Genomic DNA, 21,427 nt, shown 5'->3' with positions numbered 1-21,427 from the left:
TTTTTCTGCAGCGTTCTCAAATAATGATAGCATGATGCAGTTTTTTATTCTAACATGTTCATTCATGTAAAATATGTGTCTTTCATGGCCATATATGGCCATACCTAAATGGAAAGGTACTGGCAGTTTAGGAGTTTAGGAAACATAGAACTGATTTACTTAATATGTTTGGATTCATGAGTCATATAATGAGGCCGGCTACTGGTGGGTTTTCGGATATAATGCATAGGCATGGCAGCAAGATAACATTAAAAGCATTAAAAAAGCATTTAAAAGCATAAGACAAATCAAGCCTAAAGTCCCCAATATTTTTTTTTTTAATTTTTTTTAACATCTATTTATTTTTGAGACAGAGAGAGAGAGAGAGAGAGCATGAACAGGGGAGGGTCAGAGAAAGAGGGAGAAACAGAATCTGAAACAGGCTCCAGGCTCTGAGCTGTCAGCCCAGAGCCCGATGCGGGGCTCAAACCCACGGACCGCGAGATCATGACCTGAGCCGAAGTCGGACACTTAACCAACTGAGCCACCCAGGCGCCCCCCCAATATTTTTTTTTTAAAGAGAACAAGCAAGTTATGGCTCATCACCCTTTTCTTATATAATTCCTTTAAAGGGTTCTCAGAAAGCTGATTCTTAAGTAGATAGACCCTAGCTCAAAGCAAATTCGTTAAAAAAAAAAAAAATCGATGACTTGTGAAAATCCTGAAGATCTCACAGGCTATATTGTCTGAAAGGACAGCCCTTATTTTCTTCCTGTAGCTGTGGATTAGCTGATTAAATACTGTGTATCACCACCTTGATGAAAAGAGCCTTTCTCCACTCAGCCTGATTTAAGTCTATGGTTTTTGGATTCTTGGGACTAATTTTGGTGTATGTTAAGGGCTGGGGAGGGTGGAGGTGGCCATGTGTCAAAGTGAGCATCAGATACAGTTGTGCAACATTGCTCATGCTGAATATTGCTTGTTCAGTGAATTAGGTTTAAAGGAACTCGTTTTCTGGGTGCCAGGGTTCTTCCCAATGTGTCTCTCTGTTGCCATATGAGGCTTCGGTTGTCAGGATGAAGAGTGGGCTGCGGCGGGAATACAGCACCAGAGACGCCACAGGACGGGGGGCTTCAAGAACAAAAAAGTTCATTTCGGCCTCATGAGCGACCTAGGCTAGCAAGGCAGCTTGATCCACATGGTCTTCAGAGACTTGGTGTTTTTCATGTCATTGATTTGCCATTTTTGGTGCAGTGGTTCTCAAACTTTTTGGTTTCTGGTCCCCTGTACGCTGGTAACAATTATACAGGATTTTTAAGAGTTTTTGTTTTGGGGTCCCTGGGTGGCTCAGTTAGTTAAGTGTCCGACGCTTGACTTTGGCTCAGGTCATGATATCATGATTAGTGGGATCGAGCCCCGCATTGGGCCCCTTGCTGTCAATGCCAGTCCCTGTTTGGGATTCTGTCTCCCACTCTTTCTGCCCCTCCCCCACTCATGCATATGCTCATGCTCTCTCTCAAAATAAATAAATAAACTTAAAAAAAAAGTTTGTGTTGCGGCGCCTGGATGGCTCAAGTCAGTTAAGCGTCCGACTTTGGCTCAGGTCTTATGGTTCATGAGTTTGAGCCCCACGTCAGGCTCTGTGATGAAAACTCAGAGCCTGGTGCTTGCTTTGGATTCTGCGTTTCCCTCTCTCTGTGCTCCTCCCTTGCTCGTGCTCTCTGTCTTTCAAAAAAAAAACCGTTAAAAAATTTTTTAAAAAGTTTTTTGTTTTTATTAGTACTATCAATATTTATTAGGAATTAAAACAAAATTTGAACACATTTATTAATTTAAAAAAAATTTTTTAACGTTTATTATGAGAGACACAGAGAGACAGAGCATGAGCTTGGGAGGGGCAGAGAGAGGAGGAGACACAGAATATGAAGCAGGCTCCAGGCTCCGAGCTGTCAGCACAGAGCCCGATGCGGGGCTTGAACTCACAAACCCCGAGATCGTGACCTGAGCCAAAGTCGGACGCTTAACTGACTGAGCACCCAGGCATCCTAAACTCATTTATTAATTTATTTAAAAATAAAAATAATAAATCATTGCATGATAACATAAATAAAATTTTAGGAAAAATAACTATATATTCTAAAGTAAAAATTAGAGATTTTTGCAGTCCTCTCTAATACACGGTTTAGTAGAAGAGAGGTATCTCATCCCTGCTTCTACATTTGATCTATTTTGATGTGTTTTTTTCCTTTGGTGAAGTATTTGAAAAAATATCTGGGCCTTGCAAAGTTATGTGGTTGGGAAAGGCAGAAGTATCTTAATAGTGTTTTTCAAAAAACCTGTAGATCTATTACACCAAAACTCAGCCAGAATGTCAGTGAACTTTTTATACTTGGTTACATTAGTGTCCATTGATCTGTCTTTCCTTTTTACCCACATATGATCATTTAACACAATGCATTGCTCATTTGGAAATTATTGGTTCACGGAGTTATGTAGATCTTACAAATGTTGACATGTCATTGTAAGTACCAAAGTTTTTTTAATGTTTCCACTGATGTCAGAACCTCTTAACTAATGGGAATCTGTTGGGCATACAATAGCCTATACTAAATGTACTAATACCAAAATACTGATATTTGCTTAAAAGCTTGAATTTTGGGGTGCCTGGGTGGCTCAGTCGGTTGAGTGTCCGACTTTGGCTCAGGTCATGATCTCACAACTCCATGAGTTCGAGCCCCGCGTCGGGCTCTGTGCTGACTGCTCGGAGCCTGGAGCCTGTTTCAGATTCTGTGTCTCCCTCTCTCTCTGACCCTCCCCCGTTCATGCTCTATCTCTCTCTGTCTCAAAAATAAATAAACATTAAAAAATTTTTTAAAAAAAGCTTGAATTTTATCATTGGCAGCAAACACTGTCATTCGATTTTCTTTAAGCAACAGGCTCACTGTGTTCATTTTCAAGAAAATGTCTACAGGGGCGCCTGGGTGGCGCAGTCGGTTAAGCGTCCGACTTCAGCCAGGTCACGATCTCGCGGTCCGTGAGTTCGAGCCCCGCGTCAGGCTCTGGGCTGATGGCTCGGAGCCTGGAGCCTGTTTCCGATTCTGTGTCTCCCTCTCTCTCTGCCCCTCCCCCGTTCATGCTCTGTCTCTCTCTGTCCCAAAAATAAATTAAAAAAATGTTGAAAAAAAAAAAAAAAAAAAAAGAAAATGTCTACAAATGCTCGTCAGAATAAACAAGTCTGTGTGAGAAACATAAACAGCCAAGTTTTCATTCACATTTCATTCAGTTCATTGTTTTTCATGTTTTCTCCACCTTCATATTATTGTTTCTCTCTGTCCTGAATAAATGTTAATGATAGGAGCCAGAAGACTCTTTTATACATGGTAATTACACTTTCATTCCCAGGCCTCCATTCCTGGTGGCAGCTAGTAGTCTCTAAGCAGGTATGTGGCACCAGTGGGCTGTGTGAATCCTTGTGAGGAAGCCACAGAATTCTAACCTTTTATTAGTTGCTAATTGGAACGACAGTATGCAGCCAAACTTTTTGGAGTAATTTCATGTTTTCACAGGATAAGAAATGAAGACCCTCTCCATGTATCCAGATGTGCCCATTAAAGGATCTTACAGTAGAGTTCTCCCCTTTCTCTCTCTTCTCTGGCTCCAGCTCCCACTTTTGTTCTCTTTCTTCCTATTTGGCAAAACTGTATCTTACTCATAAAAACCAGCTTTTTCGAGTTGAAAATATTATGCAGGGAGGTGAATGAATCATACTCAGCTAGGGTATGGTAGAGAGAAGCTTGAATTCTGGTCCTCTGCCACAGTGATCTGTTCTCTTTACAGCATTTGTGAGGTTTATGATCGGCATCTCACACAACAATGGATGAAATGACAGATGGGTCTAAGCATTGTGTGGACATCAAGAAGGGGCCCGTAATCACAAGTTTACTTTCTCATCACTTACTTCTTTCTGCTGATCCACATTGCTCTTAGTTATAAGTGATATCCTATATCCTGTTGCCTTCTGTGTGCTTATAACTCTCCTTAGAAGTTGACAGCTGGTTAGGAAAAATCAATACCAAAGAACATAAAACCACAGGGACACATAAGAGGCACTTTTTAAACATTGAGAGCCAATTTACAGACTATATACTTTTCAAGGAATCTGGAGTTCATTGGAGAGGAGACCCGCAAAAGTCTACACAAAATGATCTCTGGAGGTAGGTCAGTGAACTAGCGCCTAATATAGATTGATGAGGAAGCAGCAGGACAGAGGGGTGGAGCTGGCATGTCAGACAAAGTGCCTGAATAGCTAAGGCACAGAGACGGGAATCAGTGGAATACACACAGCGAGATGCTTGGCTTGGGGAGAGCAGGGGATGCTTATTGAGAAGAGTGGGCTTAACCTTGCTGGGTCACTGTGGACAGCCCACCCACCAGGAGCATGAACAGCCAGGCAGAGACGTTTCATCTTCTCAGTTGCAAATGAGCAGGAGGCTTTTAAGATTTTTGTTTTAATCCTCTGGAGAATAATGCAAGCAAAGGAATGATTAGGAAAAATGATGTTGGAAATATGACATGGTTCCTAAAGGATAAGGAAGACCATACTCTTCCTTCCATCTCCTGACTATCTACTGCTTATCTCTCTGACTTCAACTACTCTGGTACCTCCTAGTGGAAGTGTCCTCTCCCACCTCATCCTCTGAGACTGGACTATATGTCTTCTTTTTTAAAAAAAAAATCATTTATTTATTTTTATTTACTTATTTTTGAGAGAGGGAGAGAGAGGGAACGAAGGGGGGAGGGGCAGAGAGAGGGGGTCAGAGGATCCGAAGCAGGCTCTGTGCTGACGCCTGAGAGCCCAACACAGCGCTTGAACTCAGGAACTGTGAGTCTTTTTATGTGCTACTCCTCTGCATCTTGTGTTTACCCCTGCTGTAGCCTGTCATAATTATTTTGTTTATCCAGGAGATGGTAATTTCCTTGAGAATGGAGAACTTGTCTTCATGCCTAGCAGAATGCCTGATTCATGGCAACCACTCATTAAATACTTAAAAGAGTAAGTGAGTGAGGAGGGCGCAATAATATTAGCACAAAGATATTAGGCCAGAGGCAAATTGGTTTAGAAGTGGTAAGGAAGAGGTTGATGGGGATCTTCAGACTGGGAGTAGGTGGGTAAGTAGCAAAGTGATTGATCATCACGGTAATGAATGCAATGTTTATTCTATATTATTTGCTCTTCTCATTATTTTCCTCATTCTACTTTCTCTTATTTGAGAATTTATAATTAAATTATTAATAATTTGTTTATACTCAAAATATCACTGTCACATGTAAATACTCTGAAGGCAGTTATTTCATATACTAGGTTTTAGTTTCAAGTTAATTGGAATTACTGAATAATTTGAGAATGGTAACATATTTCTATGCTACTATTATTTGTAAATATAGAGCAAAAAGTGTGCATGGTTTTTTTTGTTTGTTTTCTTAATGAGACCTATTAAAAGTACATGGACTTGAGTGGCTCCTGGGTGGCTCAGTCAGTTAAGCATCCTACTCTTGATTTCAGTTCAGGTCATGATCTTGTGGTTCCTGAGTTCGAGTCCCACGTCAGGCTCTGCACTGACAGTGTGGAACCTGCTTCGGAGTCTCTCTCCCTGTCTTCCTCTTTTTCTCTCTCTCTCTCTTAAAATAGATAAATAAACTTTAAAAAAAAGAAGGAAATGGACTTGGTTACTTTTCATTATTCAAATAAGACCTGTTCATTGCAGAAAAATTATAGCTACAATTATGTAGTTTAATACTGATATACAAACATTAAAAACAAAAGTAAAAATTATCTGAGATAATCATTTCTCAGAGGTAATCAGTAAGTAATTTTGGTAAATATCCTGCCAGACGTATTGCATGTATATATGTGTGTGTTTGTGTCTCTGTGTCTAAATATATATCTACTTTAAGCATAAGGTATACTATATATTCTGCTCGTAATCTAATTTTAACTTCAAATATGAATGCCTCTTACATTCCCTTAGCCCACCTGATATAGCACAGCTGTGGTACACAGTTCCATCCCCCCCATTACAGTGTTCCTTGCAAGCTGTGCCTTATCTTCTCTGCTTTCTCCAAACCTGCAAAGGTCTTTTAGACACAGGCAGCTACAACCTAGAAATATGAGGGAATTAATACTGAAAGCTCAAGCAGTGGGGCATGAGAGTTGGTGGATACATGTCCCAGTCCCCAGCCCCCTCAGTTGGGACAGTTATGAGATATGTGCTACGTACATTGTGCTGACATTCCCAGTGGAACTGAGATGCAGTTGACTGTAGCTGTAAGTTATATGCCTGAACGCCATATTGGATGTTCTCTCTCATCTATCTCACCTTCTCTATTTGCCCAGTTCTGTTTTCTGAGATAACCTTTTAGACAGCCCCCACCCACATCCTCATCTTGCTTTGTTCCCACAGAATCCCTACCAAGACCATACCAGCCTCGTATTATTGGACTATTGGGTTTATTTCAATTTCACATTTCTAGAAAAAAGAATTATAATGGAAATCCATGTACAAGTGCCTTTAATATGGATCTAACTTTTTTTCAATAAAAGCTGAGTCAAAGAATATGCTGATTTAAAAAAAAAATTTTTTTTTAAAAGTCCCAAAAATAAATAAAAAATGTTGAAAAAAAATTTTTTTAAAAAAGGGGCGCCTGGGTGGCGCAGTCGGTTAAGCGTCCGACTTCAGCCAGGTCACGATCTCGCGGTCCGTGAGTTCGAGCCCAGCGTCAGGCTCTGGGCTGATGGCTCGGAGCCTGGAGCCTGTTTCCGATTCTGTGTCTCCCTCTCTCTCTCTGCCCCTCCCCCGTTCATGCTCTGTCTCTCTCTGTCCCAAAAATAAATAAAAAACGTTGAAAAAAAAATTTTTTTAAAGAATATGCTGATTTTAAAGACCAAATTACTTTTTAGGAAAGTTATTCCTATTTTTAAAGTGTTAGTTTCCTTATATACTGCTGACTCCTGGGAGTTAACTTCTTTAAATATTGTTCAGACTTCAGTAAAAATATTCTGTCTGTTTCTGGCCTGTAATTTTTATACATGTTTTTGGTCACATATTTTTGTTTAATATGTTGCCTGTTTATATATTCTCCTTAATTTTCCCATTAATTATTTAAATACTTTAATCAATTTTTATGGGTTCTTTATATGTTAAGATACTAATTCCTTGCTGTATGTTATAAATTTTTTCTCTGAGTTATCTTTTGACTGATTTTGTGCTTCTTGGTAGCTACTGTCATTGGCCGCATTCCCAAACTGTACACTGGCCTGAGCATCTCTCTACCACTCTGTGGACATTTCCGTCTAGATCTTTCCACCTCATTTTCTTTCATTCTTCCTTCATCTGGATTTCCTTCTTGATTTCTTTCCCTTACCTGGAATTAATCAGTCCATTCTGCTTTGCAGTGATTCTCAATGGGTGTAGGGGAGAGATCCATAACCAAATCCATGGGATAGATGGCCTTTTTTAAGCTTCCTATTCCCCACTCTTGAGAAGTACAGCCATAGTTACTGTAGGATGTGTGTGGAGTCTCTCAGCTGACAAGAGGCAGAAAAAGTTGAGAACTACTGGCTGGAAGAATTTAGAAGGCATGGAAATGCTACCCGTATTGCTCTTCTCTTTGTTTCTATGATTAAACCCTCACGGAGATCCTATGACCTCAGGTCTCGTCTCCAAGGAAATCCTTCTGTTTATGTATGCCCGGCAGATCTGCAAATTACTTTCTAAATTGATTGCTGAATGTGCTGAAGACACATGGTTGACCAGGTCTTGAAGACCAGCATCTTTTTTAAAGCCGATCAATATAAGAGGCTGCTATCTTTATATAATGACATGAGGTCAATTCCAAATTACATTTGCACATCACAAGAGCTTTCAAAGCTAATGCAGATGCCAGGGGCCTTTATGAAGGGGTCACCACTCTGCTTTGCAAATTTATAGCCACATATATACTGACCCAGGAAAGGAGGAAAGAGTTCATCTTGCATTCTGGGGAGCACCCTTCCTAGACTGTTCACCACTGACCAGCAGCACCTTCAGGCTGAGAGACTTCTGGCTTCATTCTTTTCATTTCAAACAGATTTATTTATCAGCGTTTATACTCACAGAGTAGGAAATATTTCTTTGTACTCTGAGTTATTTTACAATATGTATTAAGTTAAAACTGTAGCTTATCATTTTGAATAGATTTGATTTTATATTCACTTAAATCATACAATTGTTCAAAAAAGATTTATAATATTTTATAATCACATTATTAATATAGATATTAATATCAAAGCTACACATAAAAGGAAAAATAAGCAAAGATGTTAAGAGATGATCACAGTTGCTATGACTGAACTCTAGAATTAGATCTCAGCCTCCCCAAATCAAAGTCCAAAGATAACAATTGGATAATGTAATTCTTATTTGGTAAGAGGAAATATGCTAAGCATTCACAGAGAGGAAGAATTTTTTCCCCTTGGACTAAATTTTAAAGGAACAATGTCGTGGAACTTTTACATTCAAATTAGGGTGACTTAGTGGTAACCTTTCTCCTATAAATTCATTACAGACATGTAAGCACTTTTCTCATGTTTATTTCTTACAATAAATCCTCAGGATAAGCCAAAGGTATAAGGTTTAAGTGTCACTCAGTTAAAAGTGTTTTCAGGGTAGTTTCAGTATACTTCAGAAACCTAGGATTCTGTTATTTTATTTTTATTTTTTAATTTTTTAATGTTTATTTTGAGAGAGTGAGAGACAGAGTATGAGCTGGAAAGGGGTAGAGAGAGAGGGGGAGACAGAATCTGAAGCAGGCTCCAGGCTCTGAGCTGTCAGCACAGAGCCTGACGTGGGACTTGAACCCATGAACCGTAAGATCGTGACCTGAGCTGAAGTCGGAAGCTTAACTGGCTGAGCCACCCAGGTGCTCCTAGGTTTCTGGCATTTTAAAACACAATCAAGCCTTTGTGTATCTGATACTTACTATCCGGAGGCCAACATGTCTCTTAGACTGTATTCCTTGACTGTTAGTTGTCTCAGCTGGACTTTGTGAAAGCCATTTAGGAGTTTGGATGGAAAGAGTGAAAAGATGAAATTTTGCCTCTAAGATGCTGTCTTTGGGTGAAGACCCACACACATGTTTCTCATCTTTGATAAAGCAACAAAATTTCTTCAATACTTTGTGTGATTCATGTTCATTTGTTAGATCAAAATAGTTCTGAATTAAAATAAACTGCTATTCATTCAGCTACAGGTACCTACTGGTTCCTGGAGAAAGTGTGTGTGTGTGTGTGTGTGTGTGTGTGTGTGTGTGTGTGTGTGTGTGTGTGTGTGTTTATATTTACGTTAACCATTTAACACTTGCCTGGTTAACCAGGTATTCTTTTCTCTGGTCTTTTGCTTCAAACTCCAGTGTTCCTTTAGGCTTATAGTGACATGATAAGCATGAGTGATATGAGGTAGCCTACCTGTCTTGATTTTGTTTTTAGATTTCAGTTATTTTTCAGAGCAGTTTTTTGTTCAGAATAAGACTGAGGAGCAGATCCAGAGATTTCCATCTACCCCTGGCCCCACACATGCATAATCTGTCCCATGATCTCCTCCCACAGCAGTCCATGTATTCTAATTGATCAGCCTACACAGACACATCATAATCACCCAAAATCCATAGTTTACATTAGGGTTCACTCTTAGGGTTGCCTATTCTATGAGCTTGGACAAAGCCTCCTTGATTTTTGAGGATTCATCCATCCTCAAGATAGCATGGAAACTGAAAAGTAGATTTGGTGGGGGTTTTTAAACTATTATTTTCAAGGAATATGTCAAATGGAAATTTAAAACATTTTTTTAATGCTTATTTATTTTTGAGAGAGAGAGCGCGTGCGCGCGCCCGCGCGCACGAGCGGGGGAGGGGCAAAGAGAGGGAGACACAGAATCCAAAGCAGGCTCCAGGCATCACAGAGCCAGATGTGGGGCTCAAACTCACAAACGGCGAGATCATGACCTGAGCCGAAGTCGGATGCTTAACTGACTGAGCCCCCCAGGCGCCCCTCAAATGGAACTTAAAAAAATAAATAAAATAAGATCAAACCTATCTTATTCCAGATGGTAAAGTAAAATTATCAGATCTGATCTATTTTTGTTAATTCTGTTCATGATGAAGCTTCTAAAGAACAGCTGATAAGAGACCTGATAAAAGAACATGTTTCCTGACACTTCAAAGGCTTCTCTACTTTTCTCTTTAAAACAAACAAACAAACAAACAAACAAACCATAGTTATATATAAGTCTTATGCATATGGTCAAAACACAAATGTAGACTATAGGATGACTCCCCACAGCACTTCTGACCTCCATCCTGGTGCTGGGGTTAGGTTTGCTCAGGGAAAGAAGAGTCACAGACGTCTCCCGTGGGACACCGTGTTATTGATGGATGCACTTGCCACAGAGTTGTGTCTCAAGTGATGTATATGGGAGCAGATGTGTGTAATATAATGAAAAATCCCATTATACAGACAGTATGGTTTAGACTGAGAGTGTTAGAAGTCATTTCTTATCCACAACATTATGGTCTACCTGAGTTTTATTCAGATGTTTTGTAAGTCTTCTTAAATTGAAATCAGTTGATGTGGAGTTTAATAGCTATGAAGCACGTTTATTAAAAATTGTCTTAAGATGCTGTGTTAACTCTGGCTGTCATAACAGAATACCACAGATTGGGTAACTTCAATAATAGATATTGATTTCCAATGCTTCTGGAGGCTGGAAGTTCCAGATTGAGGCCTGGCAGGGTTAGGTTTCTGCTGAGGGCTCTCTTTCTGACTTGCCTGTCTTCCCAATGGCCATCTTCTCACTGCTATCATCACATAGCCTTTCTTCTGAGCATGTGGGGAGAGAGAGAGAGAGAGAGAAGAGGAGGAGGAGAAAGAGTGAGATCTCACTTCATCTTATAAGGCCTCCACTCCTTTCAGTATAAGATTATGATCTTATCCTCATGATCTCATTCAACCTTAATTACCTCTTAAAGGCCCTATCTCCAGATACAGTCACCTTGGATATTTAGGGCTTCGACATATGAATTTGGGCGGGGTGGGGGGGAAGGTGGCGGGAACACAGTTCAGTTCATAGCAGATTCCAAAACAAAAAATTGACATAATTTCTGTTGGGGATAAAAAAAAAGGCAGGAAGTATGCCTGAGGAATCTTGTCAGTGATTGATAAACACGGAGCTCTTTTTGAAAAATGAGAGGCCCGATTACCCATCTTTACATATGGGTTCTTTTGTTGATTAAGCAGGATTTGAAGGTCTTCTCTAACCCTGAAATTCAGTTTTGTAATGTAAAAACTCATTTTTGGTAATCAATTCCAAATGCCCTTAGTGTTTCTCTTTCTTTACCCGTTCTTTGTACCCAAGATACCAACTGCAAGGAAGGTAAAGTGGAAGGATCTAGCTGGCCTGGGTTTGAATCTAAGTTTTTCTACTCATCAGCTGTGTAGTCTTCAATTAATTATGGTACCTTTTTGAGCTTGCTTATTTGTCTATAAAATAATTAAAGAGACTTGCCTTGATGCATATATTAGTGAGAAGACAGGCTATGCTAGTATATGTATGTATGTGTGTGTATATATTTTTTAAAGACAACCCAGTAGCTTAGATATGAGAAAAATGATAGAAATGTGTTCATCTCCCACATACAATCCAGAGGTAAGCAGACTGGGGCTGGTAGGAGACCTCTAACATCAACCTCAACAGAAACAGATTTCAAGGTCCCAGGTGACCGCTCCAATTTTCATGTTCTCCCTCCAATAGGAGTGGAGAAAGGGTGAGAGGAACACATTCCCTTGAACTTTTAGGGGCACCATCCTGAAGTGGCACATGTAAATTCTGGTCATATCCCTCCCACCAGAGCTTAGATATGTGGTTATATCCAAGAGGGAGGTTGGTTGAGAAGTAATGTCTCTAGCTAAATTTTGTTTCACTGGCAATTTCTGCCTCAAAGGGTTATTATAAACATTAGGAATAATCCATTAATTCATTCATCAAACATTAAATTGTGGAATATTGGAACAAAGGGCTTAGCAGGGTGCCTTGCACATGGTAAATACCAGGAAGATGGTGTCACCTTCTTTCAAATGTGGTCCAAGGCCCATTAGCATCTGCACTGCCTGGAAGCTTGTTAAAAATGTAGAATCTTAGCCCCAGGCCAGACCTACTGAATCAGAACCTGCATTAACAGTTTGAAAAGCTCCATGCCAGCATGTTGTCTCTTAGGATATCCTGCTGGCTGTGTTGCTCTGACACTTGCAGTGTTGTTGTGAGAATTAAATAAGATAATATATATAAAGTACTTTGGAATCTGTGAAGTGTTTCATAACATTATTTAAGTGTATGTGTGTGACATGGAAGAATGTGAATCTCAAGGTATTGGAATGACAAGATGGGAAAATCCTTGGGTTTTTAGACTCTCCAGGCTTGACAACATGAGTTGATATTGTGAGGCCATGTGAAAAAGGCTTATCTGTTTCTAGAAAATGTGCTTAAATTGCCATGCACTGTTCTAAGCACAGAACTTATTATTTAGGAAGATGCTAGGCCTATCATTCTAAACCTAGGGTTTTCAGTGTGTTATTTTTAAATTACCAGTGTTCCTGACATCTGAATATTTCAGCTTTTTATGTTTTGAATTATGTTGTTATCCTTTAATTCATGTGATGGAATATACAAATTTTGATATCAAATTAATGTTTAAATGATTCTGAAAAAGACACCTAGAAATGTAGAAAATGGAAAAATTGATAAAAGAAAATGAATTTTAAAGAAAAGATAGCTTCATGGTATCAATTCACATAGAAGGAATTACACCTAATATATTAAATTATAAGCAGCTAATTCAGATTCATACACTAGTGTTGAACTATAAAAAATTGGGAAAATCACCTGCTCATGGACTTTAGTTTTCTAATCTGTAATTGAGAAAGATGACATTTGTGTTTGTTTTACCAGCCCCATAGGGTTGGGGAGGCCCATAAAATCTGAGATCCTAGAAAAATGTGGTATGCATACAGAAGGCGATACTCGTATCTAGTGTTGTCAAAGGGAGAGGTATAGGTGAACATGCATCAATGTGAAAGAACTTATTAAAATGCTTGGGGGACGCCTGGTGGGGGGGGTGGCTCAGTCTGGTAAACGTCCAGCTTCAGCTCAGGTTATGATCTCATGGTTCATGAGTTCGAGCCCCACGTAGGGCTTTGTGCTGACAGCTCAGAGCCTGGAGCCTGCTTTGGATTCTGTGTCTCCCTCTCTCTCTGCCCCTCCCCAGCTTGCACTCTGTCTCTCTCTCTCTCTCTCTCAAAAATAAATAAACATTAAAAAAATTAAAAAAATAAAACAGTTAAAATGCTTGGAAAATAAGCTTGCAGGCTGAGTTAGGGCCCTGGTAGTTTCATCGGATTCATAGTATGCAGGCCTATTGCTCCTGTTTCACCTGGGTGAAGGCCCACTGAGAGACAAAGACTCATCCAGTATATCTGCAGGTCAGTCAAGTTTTGGCACATAATGGAAACAGGTCTAGTTGGTATACATCCGATGCACACAGGGAGAAGTCTCATGTTAGGAAAAAACCAGACAAGTCAAGAAACTCACAGATGAGGGAAAGCTCTAAAAAATGGCTGTTTCTAGGACACTTTGTTCTCCTGCCTGTGACTGGAAAGAGTGGCCACAGTGGAAGAGATTCCCACTGCATCTTTAGAGGCAAGCACGTGCATGCCCTGTTGCCTTGGGACTGATACATTCAGAAAAATGCTACAAGATTTGTCATAGGCCTTGTGTTTAATTCTGTATTCCTTTCATTAGCATTTAGTAAATGAACGTTGCACTGTCAGCTTTGGGTCCAGGTGCTGGGGGGATAAACATACCTTTCCCTCAGGGACTTTCAACTCATTATTGAGATAATATACAGCTTTATCAGAAAAAGGATAATAACCAACATTTGTACTATACTTTAAAATAGATCTTGGTATGTTATGCCCATTTAAAAATTATGTGTGTACATGTGTTTAATTTATTAAAAATAAATCTATATTTATATAGAAATACAGAAATATAGAAAAAAGACCAAAAGTGGGATGTACATGAAATGATAATAGTGATGAAAATACACATTATTTTTCATTACTTTCTGTATTTTCTGTATCTTCCTCGATGGACATGTATTATTTATATAACCATATGACAACCACATATGAAACTTCTGAAGCTTCTAAAATATTTTTATACATGCTGTCTCATTTGATCTTCACAAGCACTCTGTGAGGTAGGTCAGTAATAAACATCAAGGTTATAGATGAGAGAAAATGGAGGAGACGGACAGGCATACAACTCAGACACCAGGATGTTACGTGCAATGATGTATACAGCACTGAACAGGTAGTCAATGGCAAGAGCAGATGAAAGGAAGGCAAATTAGTAGTGCTTTAATGAAAGGAGAATGGTTTAGTGCATAGAATGGCTTTTTACTTCAGTCTGGCTCCCTAAATAAAGGCCTGGTTCAGGTTTTTTATTAGACTCAGAGGCAGGGTGCACAGTAGTCACATTTGGGTCTAAGACCAGAGAGTCTGAGTTTGATTTCCAGCTCTGGGACTGCCTAGCTATTTAATCTGGGCAGTTATTTACAGACTCAGGCCTCACTGTACCTATGTATAAAATGAAACAAATACTACTAGCTACTGTAAGAACAAAATTAGTTCATATGTGAGAACCTTGAAAAGTGTATGGGATGGGGACCCCTGGGTGGTTCAGTCAGTGAAGCATCCAACTCGATTTTAGCTCAGGTTATGATCTCATGGTTCATGGGATTGAGGCCTGTGTTGGGTTCTGTGCTGACAGTGCGGAGCCTGCTTAGGATTCTCTCTCTTCCTCTCTCTGCCCCTCTCCCACTCATGCTCCCTCTCTCTCTCAAAATTAATGTTAAAAAATATATTGAAAATAAATAAATAAAAAGCTCTTTAAAACAAATATAATGGGACAGTCTCGAGCTAAATAACTTTTTAATTTGTTACATAAATAACGGACCACAGAGGAAAAGCCCTAAAAAAACCAATGTGTGGATGTAGGGATGACTGAACAAGTATTAGCTGCTGTCTTCATCATCATCATCATCATCATCATCATCATTCATGCAGAGCTGATGCGGATGATGATAGGGTGACAGTATCTATGGCTTTCAGGGAGACAAGTACATCATCCTACTGTAGACAGCAGCAACTTTTAATCTTATAGGATCTGGGACGAGGTAAGGAAAGAGGTCAGGTCAGTACAAATATATCTCACATTAATCTTTCAATGACAGTATTATCATTTTGAGATGCATAAACATGGATTGAGTTAAGGATAGATTGTGTTTCTTAAGAAACATACAGATGTAGGGGCGCCTGGGTGGCTCAGTCGGTTAAGTGTCTGACTTCGGCTCAGGTCATGATCTCACGGTCCGTGAGTTCGAGCCCTGCGTCAGGCTCTGTGCTGACAGCTCAGAGCCTGGAGCCTGCTTCAGATTCTGTCTCCCTCTCTCTCTGACCCTCCCCCATTCATGCTCCGTCTCTTTCTGTCTCAAAAATAAATAAACATTAAAAATAAATTAAAAAAAAAAGAAACATACAGATGTACATTAAATGTATGTAGATGTATGCCGCAAAATGCTGATAGCTTGGGTTAAGAATGCAAAAGAATTATAAATTTAATACAAAAAATATGGGAAAGTTTGTGCTGGTATTATCGGATTGTTCAGCAGCCTGTGTAAATCTATACCAGTCTCTCCCTGCTTACTATAAATGTTTGGAATATGTGTACACTTAGATGTTCTCTTTGATTTTACAGTGTTGTAAACCAAGTGATTGCTGTCAAATTAAGAATGATTGTTTTGTCTTTAAAAGACCTTGACCATGAACTGGGAGGTGGAGTGTGTTGTGAGGGTTAATTCCCTCAGGCCTGGAATTAGTCTGAGCTGTTCTGCTGAAATAAGTATCCCTGCCGGTTACTTAACCACTGGTCACCAGAGCATGAAACGATTGATTGATAATGTTGCTTTGTAACATTGGTTGGAGGAGTTTCAGGGTAGTTTGCACCAACTGTCAGCATTGTTTATTGATAAGAGTGAGATTGATGATTTGCATCTGGTCTGGGTGAGACTTCTAAAGGGCTCTGCTGTGGAGGCTGGTTGCATAGTAGGAAGGTGGCTATGTAACCAAAATACAAAAAGCACCAGTGGGGATTCCATCCCAGAAATACTACCAGTTGAGTTTAGAAGATTACCCAGAGAGACTGTATAATGGAATATTAACTGCTTTAATATCCTAATCCTAGGGGTACTTAGGTGGCTCAGTCAGTTTAACATCTGACTCCTGATTTTGGCTCAGGTCATGATCTCACGGTTGCAATTCCCTCTCCTTCTCTCTCTGCCCTTTCCCCACTTGCACACGCTCTCCCTCTTTCTCTCTCCCTCTCTCTCTTTCAAAATAAATAAATAAATAAACATTAAAATTTTTTTAAAAAGAAAAAGAACTTAATTCATTTATTTTTTTTTTAAAGTCCTAATTCTAGTTAAGTCCTTCAGTTCTCATACAGGTCGATTATTGAAATCCCAAAATACTGGGGACAATCTTGTTTCATTTCCAAAACATGTGAAATGTGTTTGTCATTTTGTTTCAGAGCCCCTGGTTGTGGAATACAAGGCACTGTTGGTACAACTACCCCTATCAGGTAAGGAGACATTGCTGACTGGGTCTTCACACACACAGAGTATCTCCCTTAGGTCAGGTTCATGGTTTCAGGCCCCAGCAGGCTGGGCAGCCACTTCACTTTTTAGCCCCTTGCCCTTGCCCCTGCTGCTTGATGCCAGACTTAGCCTAGTTAAGGGAAGCAGTTTGTTTTCTCAGTGAAGTTCAGAATCAGAGCTCAGTTGCTTTAGCAAATGAATAAGCTGGAAGGTGCTTTTGCTGGAGAGTGAGATACAATCGATTCAATAGTTGGGCGATTCTTGCTTCTAACAGCTGATCTTCTAATTACTGTGGAGGGCCTGAAGACCTGACACCAGCAAGGGTCCGTCTGGACAGCAAGTGGGCAAAGTGTGGGGCTGCAGCAAACAAGCAGAGTTCAGGTTACTTTGTGGCTTAAGAGCAGCCTCTAAATATGTAAATCAAACACCATTTCCTTGAGCATAGAAAAATAGGCTTGTATCATTACACTAAACTTAAAACCATCGCCAAAACTGAGATTAAAATTATACCCCAGAAAGGGAGCATTTCAGATCTCTGCTTCCTACATACCTTTGCCTCTGTCCATGAATTCAATAAGATTAGCATGTGTTGTGGTCCTCAGATCAGTTACTATTTGAATATCATAGAGCTGGGTCTTTTCTAGTTTAATTGGAATATGTTATATAAGAGAATCAAATACAACTAGATATTTTGATGATAAAGTGACATACATTCGGATAAGCAACTTGGATTTTTGACTTTGGTTCTTTGGGCTGTCTTCTTAGAGGCATTTGGTCTTTTTGGTGTGCATAAAGTTAATGGGAAGCAAGCATGCTCTGTAATCGTCTCTGTTACACGCAGTGTTGCAACAGGAGCTAGGGACCAGTGTTGGAAACTTCTTGGGCTAGTTCATGCTAGGGCCACATTGAAATGGAATTTGAGTTTGCACTTCCATCTCTTTTATGGGGTACATCCATATTAGAAAAGCATGTAAGCAAGCAATATGACATGGTTAGAGAAAGCTGAGCATTCTAGGGCTTTCTGATGGAGACTGAAGTCAACATCAAAACTTACTGTCCACAGTTGTAATTCTCAGGCTCCACTGCTTTTTTACTACCTTAAATACTTGGGATATTGTCATTACACCTCTGGTTGTGTCCTGTATTGGTATACTGAGTGGAAAAATCCATATACATCTAGAATTCTATTTATAAAAGTATTCAAAGCCTTCTAGAAACCTTAACTTGAATGTTCACGTGGCAGCTGCTCTAATGCACTGCATTTATGAGGAAAATTCTGTCATATGAACAACATTAGGACAAATGTCACATGAAATGTAATTCCCACTCCTCTTTATAACTATAACATAGTCTGAAATAGCTTTCACATTTATGGCTGGAGCTAAGGAATTGCTTTTTTCTGAGATAATTAGTTGTTGGGGCAGTGGGCCAAAATGTAATTGCAGGCTGTTTCACAGACAAAACTATAGATTTCACATGAAAATTTGAGGGTCTGGTAGATAGATATGTTTAAAAATAAGAAACATTGAAGTGTCTGCCTGACTTAGTACATGGAGCATGTGACTCTTAACCTTGGGGTTATAAATTTGATTCCCACATTGGGTATAGAGATTACTTTAAAATAAAATGAATCTTTAAAAAACAATAAAATAAGAAGTAAAAATAAGAAACATCATCAGTATAGAAGGAAAAATACTGTGTATTTGGAGTTTCAGATCAATATTGTCTTCTGCTAGTAAGACATCATTGCTTATCAATGAATAATTTGGTAATAGCCCCCGAAATTTAGGAACAGTTCATGATTTCTTGAAGGAATAATGGTCATCTTTGATAAACTCCATATTCTCATAAAAAAATCAGCTACTTTTCTTTTTATATGTGTGGGGGAAAAAATAAAGAGCATGTAATTATTATGCGTGTAATTAAAGTGCATTGTGGGTAGCTATGCTGAATAATTACAGAGATTACAGTTCAAAGTCAGTCTCAAGTCTTAAGAGCACTTTTTTAAAGATAGGTAGTGCTCATGAAGCATATTTATTATGTTTTTAGCATGTATATTAAGTAAATAATTGAACATATGTTTATATGAAAGAGTAGTGATCTGCTGCAATTTTATTAAAGGCACACTGCTCCTTGTGTATGAATATATATGTAATTTATTACATATATGATGGTTCTTATATAATGCATATATTTAAGTCCAAAATAATGGAAAGTGATCTTTAGTTGGGACTAGATAGTTTGTCGTAAAGAGCACAAGTTGGGAATGAGAAGCCCTCGAATAGCAGTCACAGGGCCTCACTAGCTATAAGACCTGTGATTAGCCTTTCAACCTGAACTAACTTGACAGCAATTTCCTGTCAGCTATACTATCTAGAAAATGATGGTACTAATTTTATAGGGTTTTTATGAGAGTCAGAGAAATTAACATGTGGATAGTTTTGTCAACTGCAGAGCACTCCATGGATATGGTAGTTTTGTAATATGATGCTCTCTTAGGAACTCTGTGGTTTCTAGATGTACTCTCACCTGTCTTCCTAGCCCGCCGTGGTTTTTCCCAGGTGGTGGTGCAGGGAAGCTCATTAAAACTGAAATTTAACCTTGGCTCCCAGGGTCCTGAAGCCAGTGCCCTATTTTCTAGACTTCATTGCTGCCATATGTCTGACCTGAATACCCATCCCTTATTGCTAATGCCTGCAAATTTTAAAAGGACAATTCAGGGGCGCCTGGGTGGCGCAGTCGGTTAAGCGTCCGACTTCAGCCAGGTCACGATCTCGTGGTCCGTGAGTTCGAGCCCCGCGTCAGGCTCTGGGCTGATGGCTCAGAGCCTGGAGCCTGTTTCCGATTCTGTGTCTCCCTCTCTCTCTGCCCCTCCCCCGTTCATGCTCTGTCTCTCTCTGTCCCAAAAATAAATTAAAAACGTTGAAAAAAAAAAATTTAAAAAAAAAAGGACAATTCAGTGGAAAATATATTCTCTCCAGTATGGTGCTGAGTTTGATAAACACACTGATGGTCATTGTTACTCAGAGCTTGGGATTGCTGGTGGGATAATATCCTGTCCCCTCATGTGTTTTGTTGCCAGAGATCAGTGGGAGGGACAACTCTTTTCTTTGATACCAGTGCATAAAGCTGGTAGGGTTGGTAGTTAAGAGAGTGCCAGCTTCTCATGAAAGTACTTTGTTACGCTGCTATTGGTTCCCAGAGCATTAAAGTTTCAATTGCAGTTACTGTATATACTATTACATTGTGGGCAGCACTGATAGAATGCATTTCAAAGGTCTCTCATTCATTCTGGTAAAGTAAGACATTTCATTATAGCTTAGTAAACAAAATAAATGTTCTTGACTCCTACTGGCTCTCTGAGCCTCTCCCCATTCTTGGACCCCTGAAGCAGATAGAACAGGTATCACCCCCCATTTTACAAAAGGTATACTAAGGCCCACTGAGCTATGGAGCTGAGACTTGATCTCAGATTTCCTGGCTGAGGGCCTAGCCTGGTATTTCTTGGCAGCTTCCTTGTCCCTCTGCCTTTTAATAAATATTTTTGAATTATCTTTTCTGATATTTGCAATGTACAGAACAGTCCTTAATAACAAGAAAGCTCTGATTAATACAGAACTCGAAACTCTGCCTTCATGACCCATCTATCACCCCATCTAGCACCCATTCTATCACCTACCTCCCTTTCCCCCCTATACTATGGAATCTCATGGTACTTTCCAGGGTTACTCTTTTTCTGTATGTATTAAAAGGCTTTTTTTCAGGTTGCCTAAGAAATCTTAAAAGAGCCTTCTATCAAGGAACCATAAATGCTGTTGTTAAAGTAAATAGTGAATTGGGTACCAAATGTTCATACTCATTGACACTTTTTTGGTTGGAGATGCAACAAACTTAATGCCATTAAGCTGTGTATTAGAGACATACTTCAAAGCCCTCTTACCCATAGAGAGAATGGGGCTGGAATCTGTGGAGGCATAAGACCATGTCACTTTTCAGCACTGAACTTGAGATGTTTGGGACACAATTTGGTTTCCTATTAACTATTAATCTTTCTTTTTTTTTTCTTTAATCCCCAGCCACTCACAACTGACCTTCACTACTATTATATCCTGGAACTGTCGTATTATTGGTCTTTAATGTTTTCCCAGTTCACTGATATCAAAAGAAAGGTAAGAGTGGTAATGTTGTAAAGTGCTTGCAGATATGTGTCCTTAATGGCCCTTGGCAGATGGGAGTAGCGTCTGAAAGGCACTCACGTCTGTTCTCTGGCAGCACCAGCCCTGCATTATTCCAGAAAGTTTATTTTCATTTCTGGTGTTTTGTATTTTATTTGCATTGTCTCTTCCCTCTTTCCTCCAAATCTAGTGTTCTTTTCTCTGTGAAAAAATGTATCAATGAATCCTGACAGCAGTAATTTTTTTTCTCAGTCTGATTCACAAGGCCGTCTATTCTTCAAATTAAATAAAGAAGAAAAATTGTATTTGTAGCCCCTGGGAGAGAGTAAATTCTCAGTGCTCCAGCCACACGAATGAATATTTCCTGAATTAAAGTTACCTAACATCAGAACACATCATGAAAATACAACATTCCTAAATGAACTATGATTAGCCTCCACCTCTCCCTTCCCCTGGAGTAGCTTTTGCTG

At 39.4% G+C, this 21,427-nt stretch overlaps 1 protein-coding gene across 2 annotated transcripts in view; it reads left to right on the top strand.

Annotated features, from left to right (window-relative positions):
* The window catches only part of CERS6 (ceramide synthase 6), a 328,468-nt gene that overhangs the window by 231,345 nt on the left and 75,696 nt on the right, over positions 1 to 21,427 (top strand). For both annotated transcript variants that reach the window (XM_058714943.1, XM_058714935.1), the window contains exons 5-6: positions 16,716 to 16,766; positions 20,859 to 20,951. In XM_058714943.1, coding sequence (XP_058570926.1) covers positions 16,716 to 16,766; positions 20,859 to 20,951 — 144 coding nt within the window. The remainder of the gene's footprint in view (positions 1 to 16,715; positions 16,767 to 20,858; positions 20,952 to 21,427) is intronic.

Source organism: Neofelis nebulosa, chromosome 2, assembly GCF_028018385.1.
Source record: "Neofelis nebulosa isolate mNeoNeb1 chromosome 2, mNeoNeb1.pri, whole genome shotgun sequence".
Taxonomy (NCBI): domain Eukaryota; kingdom Metazoa; phylum Chordata; class Mammalia; order Carnivora; family Felidae; genus Neofelis; species Neofelis nebulosa.
The sequence above is the reverse complement of the archived record's forward strand: the minus strand, read 5'-3'. Positions and strand labels throughout refer to the sequence as shown.